Here is a 26,470-nt window from a genome sequence, read left to right on the forward strand (position 1 = left end):
ATTATGCTGAGTAGAAAAAAAAATTTTTTTCTTTAAAGTTACATGCTATATGATTTCCATTTATATAACATTCTTGAAATGACAGCACTTTAGAAATGGAAAACAGATTAGTAGCTGCTGTGGATTATAAGGAGGTAGGAGGCAGAAGGGAAGTGCCTGTGGCTGTAAAAGTTCAAAATGAGGGTGATATAATTCAATGCTGTAATTCAGTGTCAGTTTCCTGGTTGTAATAAGTTACTCTGGTTTTGTAAGATGTTACCTTTGGGGGAACTAGGTTAAGGGTACACGATATCTCGCTATTGTTTCTTACAACTGCATGTGAATCTACAATTATCTCAAATTAAGAAGTTAAAAAAAAGAGAGAGAGAGAGAGAAAGAAAAGAGAGAAGAAACTCGCCTAGGGTTACAGCTAGGGGAAGAATTCAAGTAGAGTTCAAACTCCAGCGAGCCAGCTCCAAGGCTTGTGCTCTTAATCACTAAACCAAAGTTCAAACCTAGTTGACTAGAGACCCACTGTAAACATATTTTTTCACCAAAACTCCATACACACATCATTGATTTGTAAACATCTAGAACAAGGGCTTCATGAAACAATGCATGACCTTACTATGTGGGACATACTAAATTGATTTTATACTCCACTAAGAGGTCGTGACCTTCAGTGTGAAAGCTAGTCCAGGATCCTGTGCTGCCTCTCTGGTGTATGTCCATTTTAGCTCTAGCTACCGAGATAGAAGCAAAAGAGTTCTTCCCGCAGTGCCAGTATGTTGGGTTCTGTTCCCAGCCTGTAATTGTTAACACCTTTTAAAGTCTCGGCCAGTGACCCTGCATCCTTCTGTTTCTCTTTAAACCATCTCCTCTGATGAAAACATCTTATTTATAATAATTGCTGCTGTTATCCTTATGCTAGTGACTATCCAACCCCAAACTTTAATTTGTATGTACAACTATGTGTTGAAAATTATGTTGAGAATGCTTCCACATAAGTATCATTTACTGTATCCAAAACCAAGCAGATTTTGTCCCTTACCTCCAAAACAATTATTCAGTTGTTGTTGTTGTTGTTTAATTTCCATTTTCAGAACAGTATTCTAGTCTCACAGGGCAAAAACTTTAGGTTATTCTTGACTCCTCTGTTTCCTTAACAGGTACAGTTCTTCAGGGCAAGCCATTTTGATCCTCTCCACCAAATTCTTCAAATTCCCTTTGCATAATCCTTTCAGACTAATCACCCTCAAACAAAGCTGTAGTCTTATGACTTGCCTGCTGAAAACCTGCAAAGGTTCCCATTGCCTGCTTCCTGGATATGCAGGTCTGGTTTTAGAGACCTGTCATTTGATTCTGCCCTTCCTGTGTTTTCCAGTTCTCCTTAGGAAGAACTCCCCACTCCATTATTTCCTTCACCTCATTTCACACAACCACTCCCACCCCTTGGAATACTTTCTTCCATGTTTTCTGTGATTTCATATTTAGGGTCTGCCTCAAATCTTACACTGGAATTTATTGTGCTTTTATCTTTATTACTTTTGGTGTTGTCTCATTTGGAGTATAGATGTACAGTGTTCTAGGGAATTAAACTAAGGGAGAGTTTATTCCTATTTAGTTTTGTTGTTGTTGTTGTTGTTGTTGTTGTTGTTTTTGTTTTTGTTTTTTGTCAAGGTTGGGGTTTACCCTACTTGCAAGCTAAAAAATGAGCCTGTTACTGTTTCTTGGATGCTGGTAAAGACATGACTCCTTTTCAGTTAGAGACAAAAAACCTTGTTACTCATAACACTACAAGCAGACTGAGCATCAACACTTTTGTGTCAGTTCCTCTTGCACCAGAGTTGCACCCAGGAGACACTATGGCTCAGGAAGATGCTATGCATGTGGTGGTTCTGTGTTGCAGCTGAGGAACGTTGAGTGTGGGGTATCTGTTGCTTTTACAGGAAGCAGTAGGCAAGTCTCATCTCTCCTGATGATCAGTTACATACACAACCCTGAGAAATGGCCTGGATAAAAGAGCATTCAGGGCCTTGCATTCTTGGTACAACCCATAAAGAAATGTAGAGCAGGAAGTCCAAGGAGGATTGTCTCTCTCAATATTTTATAGGTTAGATGTAAAGAGATTAGAAATTTCCCCAGTATCACTCAGGGAATATGAGAGAAGCAGCTCTAACTCTTCTAGATCAGATCACAGTGTTGCCCTCTAACATTTTAATTATTTCTATGGAATAAGTTGAGCAGAGCAAGGAACTCTTGGGTTTATACTTAACACCTAAAATTTTTATGTTGCATCAAAACAAAGGTGACTGACTACTGTCCTTCTAGATGTTCCCAGAAATCTTCTAGGTATTCTTCTGCGTGTGGAATTCTTCAGGTAAAGGTGCTTGAAGAAGTTTAGGAAACTCCTAAAGTTGATTATTTTGTGATATGGGAGTGCAGTGAAGAAGTCAGTGTGGTTTCATAGAGAACTCTTGGACAAGTTTGGAATATAAATGGACATCTTTTAAAGATTAGAGAAGTGGATATCTAAAGGAAAAACAGTTTTTCCCTCTGTTATTCACAGTGCTCTCTGACACTGAGTGTGTGGGGTGTTTTCCCACACCCACTGATTCTCCAACAGCAATTCAATTCTGACGCTATCTGGAGTTAACACAGACTCCACCAGACACCCCCTCACTTTAGATGCCAATCACAAGTCCAGGTTGTCACCTGTGCTTCTGACCAACCAACTATAAATTGGAGGTTTCCATGAGCCCCTCCTCAGGTTTGATAATTTGCTACAAAGGCTCACAGAACTCAGGGAAAGAGTTTACTTGCTAGATTACAGGTGTATTATAAAAGAATACAACTCAAAAACAGCCAGATGGAAGAGATGCATAGGACAAAGTATGTGGGAAGGAGCATGGAACCCACATACCCTCTTGGGGCACATCACCCTCCCAGCTACCTCGATGTGTTCACTAACCAGCTCTCTGAACCCTTTCCACTCGGGTTTCTATGGAGGCCTCATTATGTAGGCTACATTGATTAAATCATGGTCTTTGATGGTTGAGCTCTATCTCCAGCCCCCCTCCCCTATCTGGATTTGGAGGTGGAAGGGGGTGGCTCAAAGTTCCAACCCTCTTATCACGCCACTGGTTCCCCTGGCAACCAGCCTACACATCCTTAGGGGCTTTCTAAAAGTCACCTTATTAGCAAAAACACTGATTGAATGGGACTTATGAATAACAAAGATGCTCCTTTTACCTTTAACTCTGGTAAACTCAGGACCTAGAAACAGAAACCAAATATAACAGAAGATACCCCTGTAGCTCTTATCACTTGGGAAATTACTAGGGTTTTAGGACCTCTGTGTTAGGAACCAGGGGCTGAAATAAGTATGTAGGTAGATTTATTTCTTACTATTTCACAATCCCTAGCCAAGAATGAGTAAAAGTGTATGGAAGACTGGTTTTGGAACGTTAATAACCAAATAAGCTTGCTCATTTCAATGCTGACACCAATCAAAAGGGTTTGGGTTTTTTTTTTTTTTTTTTTTTGGTTATATTCAGGATTATAAGAAAATAGCACTAGATTCTTATTGGAGGCTAGCAGTTAAACCTTGACATGAAGGAAGAGAAAGCAGAAGCTCTTTTTTATTTTTAATTATCGAATTTTTCAGCTACATAAAGTAGAGATAGTAGCATAAGAAACCCTGTTTCCATCACCCACCTTCAATAATTATCAATATTTGCTGATCTTTTTTCATCTATTACCCCCACATTTTTCTAGAGTAGTTTAAATAAAGCAAACTCCAAGCATCATGTTTTGTCACCTGTAAATACTTCAGTACTGTTGCCAATAGATGCAACCAGCGTTCCAGGTTCTTGTCCCCTCCCAGAAAGAATTCAGAGATAAGACTTAGAGGTTAAAAAAAGGTTAAGTGAGGCTTTATTAAAGGATGGATAGTACACTCTCAGGGGAGAGCGGGCAGGCTCGGGTGAGCGGCTGCCCTGAGTTTCTTTGGCAAGTTAGTTACATAAGGTGTAAAAATGAATGGGCAGAATATTCATTGGGAAGGAGGGATTTTTGTCCTTATTTAGTCTGGATCAGAAGTGTCATGGTGTCGGTGCATGATGGGTACTTCTGATCTGCAAGGCTAATTTTATTGAAATGAGAGCATAATGAGCAAAAGGTTACATTCGGACACTAGAAATTCCTGCCTTTTCTCACCTTTCTTTGTTCTTCTCCAGGCCACTTGTCATCCCAAAGGACATGATCCCTTATCAGCCCCAAGGTTCCTGCTTTTCTTTCTCTGCCCAAGGATCCCTGCTGCTTACATGATGTGTGGTTTCCTACATTTGGCCTGTGCCCCTCCTTTCTGCCCAATTCCTGCCATTTGGTCTGTGCCCCCCTTTCTCTGCTCATATCTAGCTATCTGCCTGCTCTGACAGTACCACACCTAACAAAATTAATTATTAATAATTTCCTAACAGTAAGTAATATTCAGCCCATTTTCAAAGTCTGCTTGTCAGTTTTTTTTTAATTAGGATCCATATGAGATATTTTATTGTGTCTCTTAAGTTTCTAGGGTTTTTTTTTTTTTATTAATAGCATTACTGAGATATAATTCACATGCTGTAGGGGTCACCACTTTAAACTGTACAATTCAACGGTTGTTAGTATATTCACAAAGTTGTACACTCTTCACCACTATCTAATCCCAGAATATTTTCATCACCCTATAAAGAAACTATACCTGTTAGTATTCACTCCCTATTCCCCATTCCTCCTAGTTCCTTACAACTACTAATCTATTATCTGTTTTATAGGTTTGCCTATTCTGGACATTTCATATAAACACAATCATTAACTCTGGTGCCTTTTGTGTCGGGCTTCTTTCACTCGGCATAATGTTTTCAAGGTTCATCCATGTTGTGGCATGTATCAGTACTTTATTTCTTTTTTATTGCTGAATAATTGTCCATTGAACATACTACATTTTCTTTATCTATCAGTTGTTAGACATTTGGATCATATGGTAAGTCTATTTTTAGTTTTTTGAGGAATCTCCATACTGTTTTCCATAATGGCTGTACCAAATTACGTTCCCACCAACAGTGTAGGAGGGTTCCCTTTTCTCCACAGCCTCTCCAGCATTTGTGGTTTGTGGACTTTTTAATGATGGCCATTGTGACTGGTGTGAAGTGATACCTCACTGTAGTTTTGATTTGCATTTCTCTGATAAGTGGTGATGTTGAGCATTTTTCCATGTGCCTTTTGGCCATTTGTATGTCTTAATTGGAGAATTGCTTGTTTAGGTTTTCTGCCCATTTTTGGATTATTTGGTTTTTTGTTATTAAGTTGTATGAGCTGTTTATATATTCTGGAAATTACGCCCTTGTCAGTCACATCATTTGCAAATATTTTCCATTCTGTAGTTTGTCTTTTTATTTATGGTTTCCTTTGCTGTGCAAAAGCTTATGAGTTTAATTAGGTCTCACTTGTTTATTTTTGCTTTAGAAATATGGAATGTTTCATGCATTTGCATGTCATCCTTGCGCAGGGGCCATGCTAATCTTCTCTATCTTTCCAGTTTTAGTATATGTGCTGTCAAAGAGAGTACTCATTATGGTTTTGATTTGCATTTTCCTCATGAGCATTTTTTCATGTACTTATTAGCCATTTGTATTTCTTCTTCTCTGGAGAAATGTCTGTTTGAATCCTTTGCCCATTCTTTTTTGCTGAGTTATTTCTCTTTCATTGGTGAATTATAAGAGTTCTTTATCTGTTCTGGATACTGGATCTGATTTGCATTTTTTTCTCCCATTCTGTGGGTTGTCTTTTCACTCTTGATGGTATCCTTTGAAGTGCAAATGTTTTTAACTTTTGTGAAGTACAGTTTATCTTTTTTTTCTATTGTTGTTTGTGCTTTTGGTGTCATCCAAAAAACCATTTGGTCATATTGTATAATCCTTTCTGTATGTTGCTGGAGTTGGTTTGCAGGTATTTTGTTGAGGACTTTGCATCTGTATTTATAAAAAATATTGATCTGTAGTTTTATTTATGGTGCCTTTGATATTGGCCTCAAAATAATGGTTTCATAGAATGTGTTGGGAAGTGTTTCCTCTTCTTTTATTGTTCAGACTTGTTTGTGAAAGATTGGTATTAATTTTTTCAATGTTTGGTAAATTTCAGTAGTGAAGCCATCTGGTCCTGGCCTCTTCTTTGTGGGATTTTTTTATTATGAATTTAATATCTTTACCTTTTAGAGAGCTGTTCAGATTTTCTATTTCTTCTTGAGTCAGTTTGGTAGTTTATCTTTTTTAGAAATTGTCCTTTTCATCTAGGTTGTCTAATATGTTAGCATATAGTTGCCCATGGTATTCCCTTATAATCCTTTGTTTCTGTGAGATCAGTAGTAGTGTCTCCTTTCTGTTCCTAATTTTAGTAATTTGAATCTTCTCTCTTTTTTGGTTGGTCAGTTCTAACTAAATGGTTATCAATATTGTTGATCTTTTCAAAGAGCCAACTTTGGATTTCATTGATTTTTCTCAGTTTTATTTGCTATTGATTTCTGCTCTAATCTTTATTATTCTTCATCCTGGGAGCTTTCTACTGATAAGTGTAATTATTGGCTGCCCTTGAGGAAGCCATCTGTGAAATCATGGAATTACTATAGGCTAGAGTTAGGAGAGTCATCTAGATCAGTGCTTCTCAAACTTCAATGCACATACAGATTGCTTTAGATTCTGGTTGAAGTGCAGAACCTGATGCAGTAATATCATTGGAGCCCAGGGTTTCCTGTTTCTAAAGGCTTCCAGGCGATGGCAACGTTGATGTTCCAGGACCACACTTGGAGTGGCAAGGATCTTGTTCATTTGGTATCAGAGTGACTTGTGGGATTTTTCCAAACCATGTTGTTACTCCTCATTCCGGGAATATTAATGTGTCCCTCCCTTGAGAAGTAGTGCTGTGATAAGTCATTATGATTGATATGGGTGTATTTGCCTCTATCAGATAAAAGAGATGCTGAACAAATTTAACTCTTCATTTTAAAGATAAGGAAATTGAGGCCCCAAAGAAGTGAGATTCCTTGCCTGGTGTCATATAATATGTTAATCCAGATGATTAATATTAAGCAGATTAAGAATAGTGGGTGGATATAATCTTCCTGATGTAAAGGCTTATTTTTTGCAAAGTGCATCGTTGATTCTGCTGTTACTAAGAAAAGGTAGCAATAAGGATGAGTAAATTTGTGGTTAAATTTTTTGACCAACTCCTTTGGATTTTAACCCAGAGAAAATGTTACTTAAGTGAATTTCCTCTTTATTACTCTTGAGTGCAAAATTATATCTGAAGTGTCATTAGTAGATAGATAATGATACAGATATATAAATACTCTAAAGGTCCTAAGACTCTATTGATTATTTTTAAGGGAGGATTTAGTAAAACTTCATAATTCTCTTGTATAAATGAGTGTCATCAGACTAGTTAAATGGTGTTTTATTATAAGATCTTTTTAGTACTTTGAGTAATTTCTTTCACTATCACAGATAACTTATTTTATGCCCAATTTTATATTCTAAGAAATATTATGGCCAAAGTTCAAAATAGATTTATTTCGGAATTATTGGTCTTCAGTCATTCTGAACATTGAGTAAGCTTTCCTTTCAGTATCTTTCTGTTAATTTGTCATTTTTAATCTCATATTAATACTTTTAGGTATCACTGGGAAATTTGTGTATGACAACTATTTTCATTTCTCATTTAAAAGTTTTGATCTGTCAAAGAACCGGGAAACTCTGAAGAGTAACTACTGTTGTGCTATATATGAATTATTCCCACTTTACCAAGAGTTGGGTACAATGTAACATACTAAATCTTAACATAATATTAAATATACCTTTATTTTCTTTCAATTATTCATTAAACATTTCAATGTTTCTCTGTATGAATGTTAGTTGTTACACTATAAAGAGATTAAAATATAGTCTTGGTGAGATGACTGGTTTGCAGAACAGTTTGACTCACTGTCACTCTTAGCTGTATGACTTTCGGTCTACTTTTCTCATCACTGTTAACTGAATGAGTCACATGACTCTGTAAAGTTTATTAAAATTTCCTCATATGAAATAAGCAGCCTTGAAGAGGTATGATGAAGACCCACACTCCCTTGAGAGAACCAATATACTTTTTCTGAAAACCAGTATAGTTTATTATTGTAACTATAGTCATTTCCACATGGTTTCTTTAGTCCACTGCTCCTGCTATGTTTCCCACCAAGGTAATTTGCACCACTGTCCAAATGTAGAGATAATCAAATAATCACCCAAACTAGAAACACAGAAGTTGCTCTCTATTCTTTCTCCTTCTTCCCTCAATCCAGGTGATCATTGAGTCCTGAAATCGTGATATTCTGCCCCTAGAACATTGCTGAAAGCTAACTCCCGTGGTTGGGAGGGTACAGCTCAGTGGTAGAGTACGTCCTAGCATCCACAACGACCTGGGTTCAATCCCCAGTGCCTCCATTATAAGTATATAAATGAATTCCTACTTACTTCCTTCCTAAAATAAACCCCCCAAATTAAAATATATAAATTAAAGAATTTGTTTTAAAATCTGAACATTTTTTTAAAAATTAAAAAAAAAGGAAGCTAGCTCCCTCTTCTCCACACAGCACTCAATGCTTTAGTTCTGTCCCCTATTATAATTTCCCTCCTTAACTTTTGCAGTAGACCCTTACTTGCTCCTCAGCTTTCAGTTCTTACTCCCTTCTGCTTCATCTTCCTCAAAGCTGCTGGAATGGCTCCTCTAAAATTCAAATCTGTGACATTACACCTCACATCAAAATCTGCACTGACTTTCAGGTAAAATCCGTATTCCCCAAACAAGGTCCTTAATAATCTCTCCCTTAAATTACTTCCCTTATCTCATCTCACAGCTATTACTTGAATGCTCATAAACTCCTGGCATTTGTCAGTTTTATTTGCTTCTGTACGCCATGTCCTTTCATATTCTGTGCCTCTGCTCAAGCCGTCCGTCCACCCTACTCCCGCCACAGCTCTACTCCTGTGCCTGCCTTGCCCAGTTTCTCTTTGTCCTTCAAAGGACAAACTCAAAAGTCTCATCCTGTATATATGGCATCTAGTGGTTTCTGTGTATTGATTTTACTCTGCTATCTCTATGAATTACATTTTTGTAAAAATTTTAGTTTATTTTGTTTGATTTTCTGGATGTAAAATAGATTGTATGAGAGCAGTAATATATGACCCACTCACAGTTTATATGTCTCCAATTTCTTTACCTTCTCTAATTGCATTGGTCTGTCACCCTCAGTACAATGCTAAATAATAGCCATGTTGATAGTTATTTCTTGAACTTTTCCACAGAATATATCCAATGGCAGAGAAGGTTGTGGTGGACTTACAGTTTGCCTGAAATCCTACATTAATATATCTACTATCTTAGCCTTTAAAAAAAAAAAAATATATATATATATATATATATATATATGTATATTTACATTTGATTCCATAGATTGGTATATTTGGTATAAAATAAAAGCCTTTTAATTTACTTGTACTGGAATAAAATTAATCTTTGTTGAAGATGATAATGTTTGTCCTGAAATTTCAAGTATTCTCTGTAAGCTGCCCTGTTTTGTTCTCCAGATGTCCGTATTATCAAGTTTGATAAGTAGTTAGCACTTTAATGTCAGGGGCTAGGTCTTTTATGTCTGGATTCCCAGCGTTAAATACAGTGTCTAATACCCAGTAGATGTTTATTTTAGTATTTAGTAAAAAAAATGAATGGATGAATGAACAGAAGTTCAGTTTTAGAAAAATAGTGTTAGATGTTAACATTGTGAAAATTTGACATTTTAATTATTTTAACATAGGAAAAGTATAACAACATTGTGAAAGTCTTGCATTTTAAAATCATTTTCTGGTCTATTAGCTTTTTATACTTAAAAGTATACAGTATACAGAAAAGATTACATAAATATTCAGCTCAAGGGAATTTCCACACAGTCACCAATTTGACACAACTAACACTATATCAAAAACAGAACTTTCCCTGCCCCTTAGAAGTCCCTCCACATTCGCTTCTGGTCATTGCAGCCCTTTTAAACAGCATATATTAGTTCCACAAAGTCATTTTATACTTGACTACAATTCAAGACAAGTAACAAATTGATTAAACAGAGAATTTCTTGTTCTGTGACAAATCAAGCTAATGATTTAGTATTAATTATTAGTAGCCAACATTGCAAAATGGAGGAAAAAATACTTAAGTACTAAGTCTATTCAGTTTAATTTGGTACTAACTAGGAAACAAAATTATTTGTAACGACCATACTCTCATATACTACTCAGCACAAAAATGTTGATAATAATAAGCATTAAGTAATCATTTAACTTTTGCATTAATTAAATAATTAATAATGAGCAATAAATTCCTTTGAGCTCTTATGTCTAATTGTCAAGTTACCTTGATTTCTGTTTGACTTTCATTTGTTTAGAGTAGTAGTCTCCACATGTACAAGCTGTTGTCTTTCAGGAGACTCTGGCACCAGCTGGAGATACTTGGGGTTGTCAGACTGGACGGTGCTACTGACATCTAGTGGGTAGATGCCTGGGTTGCTGCTAGATTTAATTCACAGAACAGCCCCTCACAAAAAGGAATTACCTGGCCTAAAATGTCAGTGGTGCCAAGGTTAAGAGAAATACTTTCTAAAGAATGGGTGGGTTGTTTGTGTTTGGTGCAGGTTAGTTCAAAAAGGTTATAGCACCAAATTCCTGACACCGTGCAGTCCAAGATGTTAGGAATTTAATTTTCCTGGCCACTAGACCATCTTTCTGTCGTCTGTGCATCCCAGACTCTAACCAGATGTCTTGAACGTTTCAGCTACTGATTTCAAGAAGAGCAAGATGAGGCAACATAGAAGAGCTGGTATCACCACTTCTGGAAAAATGCCTCAAAGGCTGCTATTTTGTACATACTCCAAATCCAGCTCTTCCCACGTGACTGGTTCTCACTAGGTTGGAATTAGCTTATGTACTTTGACCAGCAACATTACTTTTGCTATTAGCTCCCTGAATTAATGATCTGCAGACTTGAGGCAAAGGGAGTGGTAACTTATGGACCGCCAGTTACCCCAGCCCAACCACATTTCTTGCCATCTGTCAGGGGGAGTTAAATGGGGATCCAGGAGTTCTCTGCAAACGCTCATGCATAGCCACACACCCCAACCCTATTCTCTTCTCCCAGTGAGCATAGAAGATCAGAAAGTCTACAGTGCACATAACTGCTGGTAATGATGCTGGAAATTAATATTTGATAAAGTTGTTCTTCACAGCTGTTGTCGGGAGGTTGTTTTTGATGTATTTTGGTGTCCCCTGTGAACTTACTCTATTCTTGACAAGTTGACCTACAGTGAACAGAGAGCCGGATTTGAGGCACAGCCCTAACTTTTTTTGTTAGTGTGCGGGAAAGAATTAGTGGGAAGGTATACCAATTCTGACTCTCCTACTAAAGTACCCTCTGAAAATACTACCTCAGAAAACACTATAGCAAACCTAGATTTGTACAGTTGGCACTGTAAACCTCCAGGTCCCTAGACTTAATGGAAAAAAGGGTGAGCTTAGATTTGATTCTGCTCTTTTAATTGTGAAAGCAGATATAAATGAAAACACTATGTGAACAGAATTACTTGGGACAATTTAAGTAAGATAATCTCTGTTTTGTGTTGTAGCTTGTTTCTATTATAGGAGCAGAGCTTTTATTAGTATTACTTTTAATCCTCCTCAAAAGGTAAAATATTTCATAGATCTCCAGGCCTTTTTCATTTTGTATAGAAATGTAACATAGTTGGCTTTGGGAGGATGCACGTATCATAGCATAGTGGAAAGAGCACTGGCTTTCATGTTATATCCAGGTCCACATTCTGCTACTTGGGAGCTGTTTGGCCTTGGATCTCTAAACCATTACAGGCCTGCTTTACCACCTGAAAAAACAGACAGCACTTAAATGATAGAGTCGCAAAAATTAAACGTGATAATTGTGTAAAAGAATGGTCAACAGGAGGGAAGGATAAATATTTGGAGTCTGATGTATTTGTAGGTGGATGATAGTGGTCAGGAGCACAGGGTTTGAAGTCAGAGAAACAGAGTGTAGACTCTGGCTCTGTTGGGTATTTCTGGCAGTGCCTGAGGTCAGCTACTTAATTCTCTAAGCCTCATTTTCCTTCTTCTTAAGTCAGTGATGTTGGTCTAACTGTCTCATAGCATGCAGTGAGGAGGGACTGAGATCATAACTGTAAGAAGCAGCCCACAGTACCAGGCACAGGGTTCACACCAGTGAAGAAGGTAGCAAGTGCAATAAAGAAGCTATCTGAGTTTTGTCAGATAAAATATGGTACTTACACCCTTTCCTCGAGTTTATTTGGTTGATGAGAGCCATACACTCTGTTAAGCCTTTAAAAATTGGGGATTTGATTAAGTTCTAATATTTGCACTCCTGATAATGTTAATTATTTTTAGTTCATTTAATAATGCTAAGTTTAAATTACAATGCTTACTAGTATAAATACTGAAAATGCAAATAGTATATTTGGAACAGAGTTTAAGCACTTTATCCTTTTTTTCTACATCGGCTTTATTTGTTTAGAGCACTTCACAGGCTGCAGAGAATGAACCGGGCAGGGCCAGTCAGGAAGCAGGCCGGCATGAAGTCTGTGTGCTAGTGAGCCTGATGGGCCCAAGTTATGGCGGTGGCAGAGCCTACTCTGGGCTCAGTATTTGATAAAATCAATAGATTTTTTACTGTTTCACGAAGAATATTCTTAAGGGCAACTGGCATCTTTTTTTTTTTTAAACAGCAAGCACATGGCAGAGGAGAATACATCAACTAATAGTATAATTTGGTGCCACTGCCTTGATTGTTGCCAAGACACCCGCAGTCTTACCCACCTTTGTTTTTGCACCATCAATGCGAATGTCAACCCAGTCAAATTATCCTGAGTTTATGAATGTGCTATTTCTAGTAACCAGGCTCCATCCTTTCCCCTTTTGGCTGCAGATCCTAATTATCTCATGGCTAACGAACGCATGAACCTGATGAACATGGCCAAGCTGAGTATCAAAGGCTTGATTGAATCTGCTCTGAACCTGGGGAGAACCCTGGACTCTGACTACGCACCTCTCCAGCAGTTCTTTGTTGTGATGGAGCACTGCCTGAAACATGGCTTGAAAGGTAGGCCCCAGCCTCAAAATGCAAATGTGCGTGCACCTGTTTCCTAGCAATACGTGCTTAAGAAGAGAAGCATTCCTGGTGGAGCCAAAGAATAAGAGGCTTGAATTAATGACATTGATCCATTGTAGTGCAACCTGTATGGGCGCAGGAATGTGATTAACTTGAAGGATGTATAGGTCTTAAAATACAAATCCTTAAAAGCTAGGGTTGGAAGCACTGTTACAAGTATCTAGTCCAATGTGGCAGTTGTGTTTCACAGGTGGAAATAGACGTAGAATGGGACACGACTTGCCCTGGGTCACACAGTAAGTGGGGGCAGAGCAAGTGCTGGAACTCAGATCTCCTGACTCTTGCTTCTATGCTCTTCCCACTTGACCAGAAGCGTCAAGGTCAGGACTTGGTCTTGTTCACCTTTGCTTCTTTTCCTCCTCTCTCCCCAGTCTTTGATTACCTATTCCTGGATTATGTATTCTTTTCCACTGAGCTGTTTTCTTCACTAATACCACACAGTTTTAAACATGATATTGTTAAAATGTTTTATTGTTATCATATGGCTAGTTAATAAATTTTTCCTGAAAGAGGAAGCACTGAGTCTCAAGAAGTAGGAGATTTTTTATTTTTACAAAATATTACCTATTCTGAAAGCATGAATAATTTTAGAACTATCTGATAATCTAGGATTGGTTCCCTGAAAAGCACACTGAATAGAGTGTGTGTGTGTGTGTTTAGGGTATGTTTATGTTGTAAAAAATATTAAAATACTGCTTTGTTTTTATCACCTTAGCTAAGAAAACTTTTCTTGGACAAAATAAATCCTTCTGGGGGCCTCTAGAACTTGTAGAAAAGCTTGTTCCAGAAGCTGCAGAGATAACAGCAAGTGTTAAAGATCTTCCAGGACTTAAGTAAGTTTAAGGTTGAATTCTGTTTGTCAGGGAAAATATTCTTAACGATCTCCTTCAGGAGTGAGACTAAAGACAATGATGACCGTAATCATTTATTTCATAACAATCTGAAATGCAACATGTTGTTATGACTAGAACAGGTGGTGTTATGAGAGAACTGGTAATGTAGAATACTGAGAAGTGTGCCTGCAAAGGATAGTTATGATTGATCTAACAGAGGTTGTCTTCATGTTAAGATACCAACCATTTTCGTATTTTTTCTAAGCACCTGTGGGTATAAGCTGCTGAGTCTCAACAAATTAGATCTAGGGAGGTAGCATGTTGGACTTGACTTAAGACAAAGAATGTGTTCGATGGAGTTGGAGAGCCAAGATTAAAACAGCTGTCAAGTGAATCTCAGGAACTGACACCCAGAACCCAGCTTGGAACTTGAAAAAGAGTAGAAATCACCTTCCCAAATTAGACTGGTCTAATTTTAATCAGGTAGAGGTCTATGTGGCCTGTGATCTCATTATTAATGTTTGGGTACTTACATGACCCACATTTCATTGATGATGATTTTCCAAAAGTAGTCTGCTGGAACATTTTCAATTTGGCCTCCCAGAGGTCTTGTCTTCAAATTGTAGTCTCATTCAGTAACTAATTCCTCACAAGAGCATTTGTCCCAAACACACCCCTGGCTCCCACTAGCATGCACAGAATTCCTCACATAGAGATGTGGTGGGAGAAGCTATGAGGAACAGGGTATACTGGGTGACCACTAGCAAGAGTAAGTGAATCTGTCCCCACTGTGGCCCCAGTCTCTGCAACTTTTCATTGTTTGGTTTCTGTGTTTTTTGTAGGACACCGGTAGGCAGAGGAAGAGCCTGGCTTCGTTTGGCATTAATGCAGAAGAAACTTTCAGAATATATGAAAGCTTTGATCAATAAGAAGGAACTTCTCAGGTATGAACATCTTCTTGAACTTTGTTCTTTTCTTGCCATGTTCTATATTGTATGAGGTTGAATCATGTAAATTTATCATTTTTGTAGATCAGAAACAGTTGATTCATGATAGTTTCACATAGTTCAACTAATACTTCCTCCCACATCACATACACACATACTCAAGAACAGATATTTTTATATTACGTGGGTTCACACTGTCTTTGTGGCATATATGGTCCTTTGCAGGGCAAGTCAAAATTTAACACCTCCAGAAAGCAGGAGAGGCTTTTGACACCTTAACATTTACCCAGGCTCACTAAGGCAGGAAGTGGACATGTAATGTTAAATTTAAATTCAGCACACAAAAAAATTTCCAGCTGAGTCATAGGTATGAATGGGAAAAAGAAAACAATAAAAATGTTTAGAAGAAACCTAAGTTAGACAAAAATTTCTTAAACAGGACACAAAAAGTTCTACCTGTAAAGGAAAAAATGGATGGATAAATTGGTCTACATTAAAATGAAGAACTTCTGTTCATCAAAAGACATTCTTAAGATTAAGAATGAGAGGCAACCCATAGCTCTAAAGGAGATACTTGTAATACATAATGTATATATTCAACAAAGGATGCATATTCCAGGTATATAGAGAACTCCTTCAATCCAAAAAGAAAAAGGCAGATGAGCAAATATAAAAATGAATAAAGGACTTCAATAGGCATTTCACAAAAGAAAAAATTGCAATGGCCAGTAAACATTAAAAGATACCTAATTTCACTAATTATCTTGTAAATTCAAATTAAAACAGCAATGTGATAACCTCACACAACCACCAGAATGGCTAAAATGAAAAAGACAGATAATGCCAAGTGTTGATGAGGATGTGAAGCAACATTAGTGTCCTGCTGATGAGCTAATTGGTTCAGAAACTTACGAAAATAGTTCGGTATCCTTTATTAAAGCTGATCATAAGCATACCTTGTGATTCCATTTCTAGTTAGTATAGCCAACAAAAATGCATAGTTATGTTCAACAGAAGACATGAGCGAGAATGTTCATAGCTATTACAATGTTTGTAATGGACCCCAAGTGTCCATTCACAGTAGAATGCATAAGTAAATTATACCATACAATGAAATACGATACAATGGTTATTCCTCATACAATGAAATACCATACAGCAACTACGCACAGCAATATGGATTTATCTCACTAGTGTAACGTTGGGCAGCAAAACCGTACATGAAAAATACATTGCACGTTACTCGGTTTATGTAAAGTTTGGAAGTATATACAACTTATCTTTCATGATAGAAGTCAGGAAAGGGCTACTATTGGTGTGGTGGGGATAGTAATTGGGGGTAGAAGCAGCATAAGATGGCTTTTGAGGTTCTGATAATAAACTTTTTTCATATGGTGCTGGTTGCACAGATGTGTTCTCTTCATGAAAACGCATCCAGCTACATTGTATGATGTGGGTAGTTTTTTATATATACTTTATAGGTCATTAATGTTTACACAGAGAAATTCAAATATAGCAGATTGCCTCTGAGAAATAGTGTAAGAACAAGTAACAGAGAATTTAAAGACATGGTTGGATTTTCCAAGAGTCTAGTTTTCACAAGAAGTTGTGCTCCAGATCCTAATACTGAGCATTGTTTTAATGTTGCTGCAGCTGCATATGCCATTGATTGTTGTTTTCTTGCCAAAGAAAATTAAACAAATCAGGATAAAGAGAAATACGAACCATTCAAGGGAACTTGTTTATTTCCACAAAGGGAGGGCTCCACTTTCCAAGGGTCAAGCCTTGAAGTGGTGTAGGGTCTAATGTTTAAGCAGTAGGTGGCTTCAGGGGAGTGTCTTCAATCAAAATTGTGTGGTTCAAATTGGGGTCTGAAGATTTAGCTCTCGATCCAGCAGAGCACCTGATTAGATGGGTTCAGCCTTGTGAACTAGACAGAACACTTTGTATACATATTTTCACTCACTTTGACCCAGCAGTTTTACACCATAGGTGTGTGTAAGAGAAGTGCAGGTGTTTATGCCCCAAAAACTGTGTGCAGTCGTGTTCAGAAAAGCATTGGAGCCTGCACAACAGAGACAGCGAGTGGAGTGAATCCACTGTGGCAAATTCGTACCACGAACACTGTCCAGCAGTGAAATGAATGAACTGCCATTGCATTCAGCAATACATGTGAATCTCACAAATAAAAGAACGCATGAAGGAAGCCAGACACAAGAAGTGTTTACTGTATGTCTTTAGGGCTAATAAACTATTAAGCAACGTGTTCATTCCAGTTCTACTCAGCTTTCTTCACAGGTTGTCAAAGAACAAAATAGCACATGGGCTATTATTGAAAGAGAGGGCAATTTGCAGATCATTTTGTGCTGTTTTTGAACTGTTTACCATTTGTTAATATTTTTTATAGAGAATCAAAAAAGAAAGGCAAATGCTTTGTTTCTCTTCTGCTTTTTTATTTCTAAGTCATTTTCAGCCTGTTACGCCTGGCCTGTGGAATGTGTCATGGTAAAAAGCCAAAACAGCCACCTGTTCATCAGAGAGAGGCTGGCTAAGAAAAAGGAAGTTTTGGCTATAACCATTTATACTACAGCCATACAGTGGAATATTATAAAGGCCAGTATAAATGAAGCTGCAGAAAGTCATCTATTGCAATAGAAATCTACTCACACTATCATTAAGCCAAAAAAAGAAATTCAAGATAATCTAATGGTATAATGCTTCTTTAGTATCTCTCAAAAATATAAGTATGTCTCCATGATGATCTGAAAGGTTATATATCACGTTCTTAACAAGTCATTGGTGGGTAGAATTAAAGGATTCTTGTGTGCTTCTTTTTGCTTGCTTCTTTTTCTTTTTTCTGTAGTGAGAACTGACTTTATTAAACAATAGAAGACCCCTTAAACATTTTAAATCATCTGCAACCTATTATGGGTGCTGATAGGCAACTTTTTTGCTAATTAGTCAAAAGGGAATGAATATAAGTTATTCAACAGTTCACATTTTTTTTTAATGTTTATTCACTGTGTGAAAGGAATGTGGTACTTAACTAGAATTAAAAATTAAGCAGATCAGAAAAAAAGCAAATTTTTAAAAGCAAATAATTTTTAAGATGCATTAAAGATTGAATAATTATCCCATGTACATCACAAATGCAGATATGTAGGGAAAGCATGATTTGTTCACTTCAGTAAAAATACCATTCTGATCACTTTTCTTCTAGCTGTTCATGCACCTATTATCTAAAATAAAGTATCCAAAAGAAAAAAGAAAAGAAATAAAGTATCCAAGCCATCCTTGTTTTTACTTTTTTTTTGCTATTATCATAGATGACCATATTTAACCATGAGGACTTCACTTTTCTTCTTGTCTTGTGATTACATCATTGGATTCTTGAGGTTTTATTGCAGTAGAGCATTCTATGGATTTCTCTTACAGTGAATTCTATGAACCCAATGCCCTCATGATGGAAGAGGAAGGAGCCATAATTGCTGGTCTTTTGGTGGGTCTGAATGTCATTGATGCCAATTTCTGTATGAAAGGAGAAGATCTGGACTCTCAGGTATGAGAAGGATACTCAGTTACCTGGTGTGTCACTGTCAGTTCTGTTACCTTAGAATTTGGATTGATGGGATTATACCAACCAAATAAGGGGAAGTTCTATATGTCATAAGTAGGATTTCCTTTAATGTTGATGTGAATATAAAAAGTGTGTTTTTCCTTCCACCTTGGCTCATTTATGCATAATGAATGTTTTTCAAATTCTTTTCTTGACTGTGATCCCCATTAAAAATATTTTGCACAGGCTGAAAAAAATATATATATATACTAAGATATATACACAGGGGTTTAGTAGCAGAATATTTGAAATAAGCAAAAGAGAAAGAAACATTAAACCTTAAATTTACATTAAGTGTTCTGGTGACTTTTTTTTTTTAATTTTTAAATTTTTTAATGGAGGTACTGGGGATTGAACCTAGGACCTCCTGCATGATAGGCATATACTCTACCACTGAGCTATACCCTCCCCAACCCTTTATTTATTTATTTATTTATTTATTTATTTATTTATTTATTTAATTTTTCTTTTGACTTTTTAGTCATGTCATGATCCTGCTGACTTAATCTTGATTCTTTACTTATAATACTTGTCAGTTCTTGATTATAATAAAACATTAAATTTGCATTAAAAATTTCTAGTAATTGTCATGACTGTGCTACTATTTTGAGTGCCTAGAAGGAGCCATTGTGTTATGGCTTGGGGAAAGTATCTAATTTTATATTAAATTCTGAAAATTCTTTCTGTAGGTTGGAGTTATAGATTTTTCAATGTATCTCAAGGATGGGAACAGCAGTAAAGGTAGTGAAGGGTATGTACAAAGAAAACTAGTGTTCCTTTTTCTTTAGTGTTCTTAATACTATTTAAAGTTCACAACAATACTTCTTTCACAGATGTACGGAAAGGATTTCTGATGATTTAGCTTTAATAGAATCTTGTCAAAAGTATCTGACTGTTGTGCCTGCTAAACCTTAAAAGGGGATTTAGTTAAGTGGATTTTCTTGCTATGCGGTTCAGGTTTATAAAAATTTTTATAAAAGGAACTCAGTGCTCCGTCTCATTTGAAAACATGATCTTCTTGACCAGAGGATTGTATTTTCAGTTTGCTTAAAATTTGCTCTATTACTATGTGCATCACTGGGTTGTGTGAAATGTTAACATTACAGGGAGCTGAATGAAGAGTATCTAGGAACTCAGCACTACTTTTACAACTTCTGTAAATGTAAAATTATTTCAAAATTTGAAGTTTTTAAAATATCCATATGGTACTTGGAAATTGGAGATCAGAAGCTCACCTTATAACTTTTATAAATTTAGCAGTTGACCCACGTAGAAAACAAACTTATGGTTACCCGGGGTGGGGAAGAGGGTGGGAAGGGATAAATTGGGAGTCTGAGATTTGCAGATACTAACTAATATATATAAAATAGATAAACAACAATTTCATACTGTATAGCACAGAGAACTATATTCAATATCTTGTAGAAACTTATGTTGAAAAAGAATATGAAAACAAATATATGTATGTTCATGTATGACTGAAGCATTATGCTGTACACTGGAAATTGACACAACATTGTAAATTAACTATACTTCAATAAAAATACATATATATAATAAAATAAAAAGTAAACTCAGCAGTTGAAAGCATAGTCTGAAGTTTTGAACCTTGGGTGTTGAGCTAAGATTATTATATGGCTTTTTCTTTAAGTAGTGTTAGAGAGGTATGTGGCCTTGAATTTTGTCTTTAAGTTGAAAAGTCTGTTTAACTTTTGCCTACTCTAGTTGGCTCCAGAAGTAAACCTCCTTTTTCCACATTTAACTTTCTTATGTAATAATAAACACTTGATCTTTGTGAAAATCTTTTATACCTTTCACCTTGAAATTCAAATAGCATTTAAAGACAAATATTTAGCCTTTGAGAACAATTATTACACCTGAGTAAGCGTAATTCAATTCCTATGACACATGGAACATTGCTACTGTAAATCATACTAGCAAAGCTAAAAAAGTCCATCAGTTACGAGAAGAAAATTTTTATTCTTTAAAAGCCTCTAATAGATTGCACATGATACCTATAACCTAAGTCATTAAGAGGTGTAAGCTATAACAAGGGCTCTATTAACATGTAGGGGCAGGGGGTTCAGTTTTAAACCACTAAGTCTCTCTCGTTGATAATGTCGAGGGAATTAGATATCAGGTCTATCTTCTAGTTCGGTGTGTCTATGACATAATTTCCTTTCTGTATTTTATGAAAAGATTAGGGGCAGGAGGCATCTTGGTATTTCTAATGTTATTTATTTTAGTTTTATTTTTAACCTTTTTCTCCCCAGAGATGGCCAGATTACTGCAATTCTGGATCAGAAGAACTACGTAGAAGAACTCAACAGACATCTGAAGTAAGGAATTAGTAAACAGTTACTGGGGGTTTTGGTGTGGGGGGAGGGAAGTGTAAACTGGTGAGTAGTTAGGATAAATTCAGGCAATACTCAACTATATATAAATTCCTGCTTGCCAGGCACTGAGCTAAGCCCTGGATAAGTGGCATTTAATTGTCTTGGTGACCTTTAATGAAAGGCAGAATAAAACTAGTATGTAATTAGAACTCTAGGGATTATGTAAATATACTCAGTTAAGAATTCTTAAGTTTGTGACATAGACAGTTGAAATTGGAGGTCTTCTTGGTTCAGTAGATCCAGCCACATATTTCAGGACTAATCTTGGGTTAACCACTTGTTGTTTTGGTACCTTTAGGTTAGTCACATCTTGTTGGTCCCTTGCTTTTCTCATACATGAGATTGATAATATTAATTTGCCCTCTTTTCACCAACACTACCACTAATTTACCAAGTACTCACCAAGTATTTTTCATGACCAGAACATAAAACAATCTCTTTTCTCTTGAGGAGAGCTATCCAAAATGTACTGGTATTCTCAAGTACATTGATGTTCTAAAAACTGTTGAGTAAGTCAGAAGAATTAATATATCCATTAATTATTTGTAGTTCTCTTATGAAAGATAATCATTGTAATTTAAGTAAGACCTAAAATATGATTCTGTTAGTATCAATATAAATTATAGTCTTGGTTCCGTCTAGAAAACTCAAGAACAATTTAAGTACATTTTCTCTGGAGACTGAGTACTAATAATGAACAGTGAACTGTGGCAATGTTAGCCAAGCAAAGATATGGTTACAGTTGACAGTGAAATATAAATATAACACTATTATTTACTTTCAGTGCCTCAGTTTCTTTATCTGTAGTTGAGGATACTGAAGGTGGGGTTGTTGAAAGCAATAAATGAAATAATGAAAGTAAAATCATTCAGAAGAGTGCTTGGTGACTGGCAAGCACATCATAATTCATGTAGCCTAGTATTCTTATTGTATGTGTGTGTGTGTGTATATATATATATATATATATATATATATATATATATATATATATATATATATATGTATGTATGTATATAAATCTTGAAGTTTACAGTGTAGTGCATCAGCTCTTTTATTTCATCAACAAATACTTAGTAAATACAAATTTCAATGCCAAGGATGTAGCAGGTAAGATACATATTGTCTTGTAAGCTGTCTTAGAGCCTGAAAGTCAAGAATTGTGGACAGTAAACAATGAATGATAAGTATGATGGGTGTTTTGAAAGAAAGTACAGGATATTATTCTGTTTCTCAAAGGAGACTGTTATGTTTTTTCTTCTCTTGATAGTGCTACTGTGAACAACCTTCAGGCAAAAGTGGATGCATTAGAAAAATCCAACACTAAGCTGACAGAGGAGGTAAGTGTTTTGGAAGTTCTTTGATTGCCTTATGGAATTTAGTAATGTGCATTAGTGGAAAATAATTTCTCTGGAGCCTTGAAAATAAAGGACTTGACTTTTCAGATAATACCTGCTATAGGGCTCCTTGTTCTGACAAGAATGGCCAGCTGGCTTATCTCAGGGGTCAGTTATCCAGTTGGACTTTGTAGGCATAGAACCTGGGCTGCTCAGGTATTTTGCTTTCTTTTGTGTGTTTTGTCTGGGCTAGCCTGGAGGTAATGTTTAGCAGATAGCATCATATCTGTTCAACAAACACTTTAGGTACCACTTACATGCCAGAGCTAGACAAAGATTTATACCTGCCAGGCATTGATTTCTGTGTGCCAGATTGGCAAGCTCCCTACCTGCACAGGTTTTGTTTTCTCCCTGGGGTGATGGGACAGATAATGTAAAGAACACTGGTCAGAAGACCAGTAGTTCCTGCTTACATGTCATGTGCTCCTGAGCAAGTAAGTCACTTGACTTGCAGGAGGCCCAGTTCCCTCACTGGCACTTTAGGGTGTTTACACTTCCCCTTTTAGCCTCCAATTACCCTGAAAGTCAGGTAAGAATGTATATGTGAAAACTCTTAGAAAAGTCCCTAAAATAAGGATAAAAAAATAACCTCATATTTTACTTCTGATTCATATATTTCCTCCCCAGCTTACAAAGGCTGAGCTGCATATTTTTTTCTTCAACAGCATTAGATTGAATAGATTAGTTTCTGTGAAAAACCTTAAGTAAAAATTTTCAGGTGGCAAAGGCTTTATCTTCTCTCTTTCTTTTAGTTATAACTATCCTTTTACATACAGTGAGATAAATGTGGCTTAAACGCAGCATAGGTGGACCTGGAGGGTATTATGCTTAGTGAAATAAGTTAGACAGAGAAAGATAAATAATGTATGTTATCACTTACGTGTGGAATCTGAAAGATGAAACAAATGAATATAACAAAGCAGAAACAGACTCACAGATGTAGAGAACAATTAGTGGTTACAATGGGATAGGGAAGTGGTGAGGGGCAAGGTCGGGGTAGTGGATTAAGACATGTGAACTGTTATGTATAAAATAAATAAGCTACAAGGATATAATGTACAGTAGAGGGAATACAGCCAATATTTTATAATACCTTCAAGGCTATAATATAATAAACATTTATAATCTACAGATTTTACATATAGAGAGTATAATCTATAAAAATATTATATCACTATGTTATATACCTGAAACTAATATAATATTGTAAATCAAATATACTTCAAAAAAACTGGTATAAAAAAAGGAACTTAAAACCCTAGTCAGGAAATGCCATCTAATCAGATTTTTTCAGAATGAACATTTTCATTGTTATAACTTTACAACACCTTCCTTATTACTCGGCTCTGTGGGCTTAATTTTTGGATGTAGATTCTTAAATTATATTAAAACTTTAACTTATGGATATGACCGTTAGCATTTTATCCCACAAGCCTTTTGAAATATTCTGCACAAAACTTTCTACTGTGATTCTATTGCTATTCTATGGAGGCAATGGGGCATAGCAGTTAAGCATGCTCTCCAACACTGGACTGCTTGGGTTCGTGTCCCAGCTCTGGCACTTGCTGGCTTTTTGATCATGGGTCAGTTACTTAAGCTTCTTTCTATTCCTTGGTTTACTTATCTGTAAAATAAAGATAAGAACAATAATAAGATTTTTGTGCAAATTAAATGATTTAATACATAAGGGCCTAGACCAGTGCCTGACACATCATATGTACTCAGTAAATGCAGTTGATTATTTTATTCCTTCAGTCACAAGACTTGTTCTCTTGACCTGGATTTATTTTACCAACAGTATTAGTGTATTCATTCATTCAGTTATTTATTTTACCAGTAAGATTTAGTTTTTTGAAACTTTAAACTTTTAGAGATAGGTAAGTGCTGTGCATAGACTTTATAAAGAGCAGATAAGCCTAATGAGGTCCACCTTCTCTCATTTCCATCTATTTTGGATTTAAGGGGACCAGTAAAAAACAAACAAACAAACAAAAAAAGACCTTCTTTCCCCTCCTGAGTTCTGAACCAATATGACAAAGTGAGAAGAATGGAGCAGATGCAGATAGGTAAACATCCACTTTAGTTGGTAAAGCTGACTTAGAAAGCCCACTTGGATCTGCAGTCATCATTCCTAACATTTCTCTGATGGTAAGACCTTGGCAGAAGCAGTCTGAGGGCGCGCTTGGCGCTAGAGAGCAGACCCACCTGCCCAGAGTTACTTCATTATGCTTCACAAGGCCGGTGGAGCAGAGAGAAGTGGGCTGCCGGCACTGCCTGTAAATCGTGCCTGAGCCTGGCTTCTCTGTACTGACACGTTAGACGAGGAACCACGTGGAGGCAAGAAGGCAGATGGCCCGGCTGAGAGGGGCTGGCTCCGTTCCTCTCCCAGCCTCCTTCAGGCACCTTCCATTCCCTGTGGGAAACTGAGCTGGGTAGGTGCAGAGAAGGATAGTGTTTCCGCTTGGTTCTTCTCTCGTGTGAAATGGGGATGTGTTTCCCTTAGCGATATACTGTTCATAACATTACCTTATCTCTTTAGGCCCCCAAATGAAAAATGTCTTCAATGCCTAGTGGCATCTTTTAAAGTGAGAACTTTAGAGTTCATTTCTTTACCCTTTAAAAAATCATCTGTAAAAGGTTTTATGGAGGGTTTGTAAGATGGATCCCAAGGCATGAGGTGACCTCGTAAACATTTTAGAAATAGGTATTATAACTAAATATAATTATCCATGAGGACACCCTTGAGGTAAACAATCTTAAGTTAACATTTTGGTACTGAAAAAAGTTTACAAAAAAAAGCAGCAGCAGGAGAGGCTTTTTATTTTTATCCTTAAAGGTATTTCTCCTAAGTTCCCTACAAGAACATTTTTACAGGGTTATAGACAGATTTCCTTCCTTCTAAAAATATCTAAGCCTGAAAATCATGTTCTAGCAGATCATGAATTATCTTACCCTCTGTTAATAAAAGAAAGATAAAAGATTATTTTTCACATTTTGTCAACAGCTTGCAGTTGCAAACAACAGGATTATCACCTTGCAAGAAGAAATGGAACGAGTTAAAGAGGAAAGCTCCTACATACTGGAATCTAATCGGAAGGTTAATCTTACTGGATTTGTAAAGTATTCCTAGAGAGCATGTCAGTGTGTTAGCAGAAAGGGAACCTCCAGAGAACTGTTTGGAAGCAGCGAGCATTTGCATATGTCCAGTGCACTGTTCTCACTAGACTCCGTGCAGAATTTCATGAATGATGAAGGTGATGGGAGGGCGGTGCCTCCTCTTCGGCAGATACTCCTTGGCTTCACCACCACCCGTATCTGTTTAGGGACTTCGAGAAAACAATCGAATTCAATTCCTTGTTTTTATGTGCTAATGATTTGTACTGTATTTAAGTATTCTATTATATTAAATATACCATTATTTTTAGACCTTGTTACTGTTTTACAGGAAGTGTTTATCTCATACCACTAGGAAAGAGTTACTACACAAATGAATTTTCTGGGTAACTCGGTCCCTTAAAGTGCCAAACTTTTTATAGATGTCTAAACATATTTTGCAAACCTTTTATGTATGCACAATTCTAAGCCTTCTTAAGTAGAGGATATAACTTAACACATTTAGCCCTTTATGATGACTGAAGATCATTATTATCAACATTGGCAACTCTGTACTGAATTACCGTGGTGCTACTTTAGGGAGCTGTTGAAATTGATTGCTTCTAGCACCTGTACTTAAATATTCCCAGATTACTGTGGGTGGTTTTCTGCCTTTTATTTCACTGGCATCTCTTACGTCTTACTGCTGTTAGCACTACTCTCTAGAAAGGTCTCCCTTCTCCTTATCCTCATGCTTTTAACCTGCTGTGACCTAGGAATGCGGAAATCCAGTTATTAAAATGGTTCCTGGTGGGGAGGGTATAGCTCAGTGGTAGAGTGCGTGCTTAGCATTTATAAGGTCCTGAGTTCAATCCCCAGTACCTTCTCTAAAAATAAACAA

At 36.6% G+C, this 26,470-nt stretch overlaps 1 protein-coding gene and 2 non-coding genes across 15 annotated transcripts in view; 1 reads left to right on the forward strand and 2 right to left on the reverse strand.

Moving 5' to 3' along the window:
* Nucleotides 1-26,470, forward strand: part of RUFY3 (RUN and FYVE domain containing 3) — a 74,759-nt gene that overhangs the window by 31,232 nt on the left and 17,057 nt on the right. For all 13 annotated transcript variants that reach the window (XR_010380697.1, XR_004142400.2, XM_031470048.2 and 10 more), the window contains 8 exons: nucleotides 13,048-13,221; nucleotides 14,006-14,123; nucleotides 14,966-15,067; nucleotides 18,506-18,629; nucleotides 19,376-19,437; nucleotides 20,960-21,025; nucleotides 22,350-22,419; nucleotides 25,481-25,573. Coding sequence is in view for 11 of the 13 variants with exons in the window: in XM_031470048.2 (XP_031325908.2) it covers nucleotides 13,048-13,221; nucleotides 14,006-14,123; nucleotides 14,966-15,067; nucleotides 18,506-18,629; nucleotides 19,376-19,437; nucleotides 20,960-21,025; nucleotides 22,350-22,419; nucleotides 25,481-25,573 (809 nt within the window). In the remaining 2 variants the exon portion in view is untranslated. The remainder of the gene's footprint in view (nucleotides 1-13,047; nucleotides 13,222-14,005; nucleotides 14,124-14,965; nucleotides 15,068-18,505; nucleotides 18,630-19,375; nucleotides 19,438-20,959; nucleotides 21,026-22,349; nucleotides 22,420-25,480; nucleotides 25,574-26,470) is intronic.
* On the reverse strand, nucleotides 5,486-5,590 carry LOC116149137 (U6 spliceosomal RNA). Its single transcript, XR_004132756.1, has one exon. It is a non-coding gene; the product is annotated as a U6 spliceosomal RNA (small nuclear RNA).
* TRNAD-AUC (transfer RNA aspartic acid (anticodon AUC)) lies at nucleotides 19,023-19,095 on the reverse strand. The gene has a single exon. It is a non-coding gene; the product is annotated as a tRNA-Asp (tRNA).

The sequence above is a fragment of the Camelus dromedarius genome, chromosome 1 (genome assembly GCF_036321535.1).
Source record: "Camelus dromedarius isolate mCamDro1 chromosome 1, mCamDro1.pat, whole genome shotgun sequence".
Taxonomy (NCBI): Eukaryota; Metazoa; Chordata; class Mammalia; order Artiodactyla; family Camelidae; genus Camelus; species Camelus dromedarius.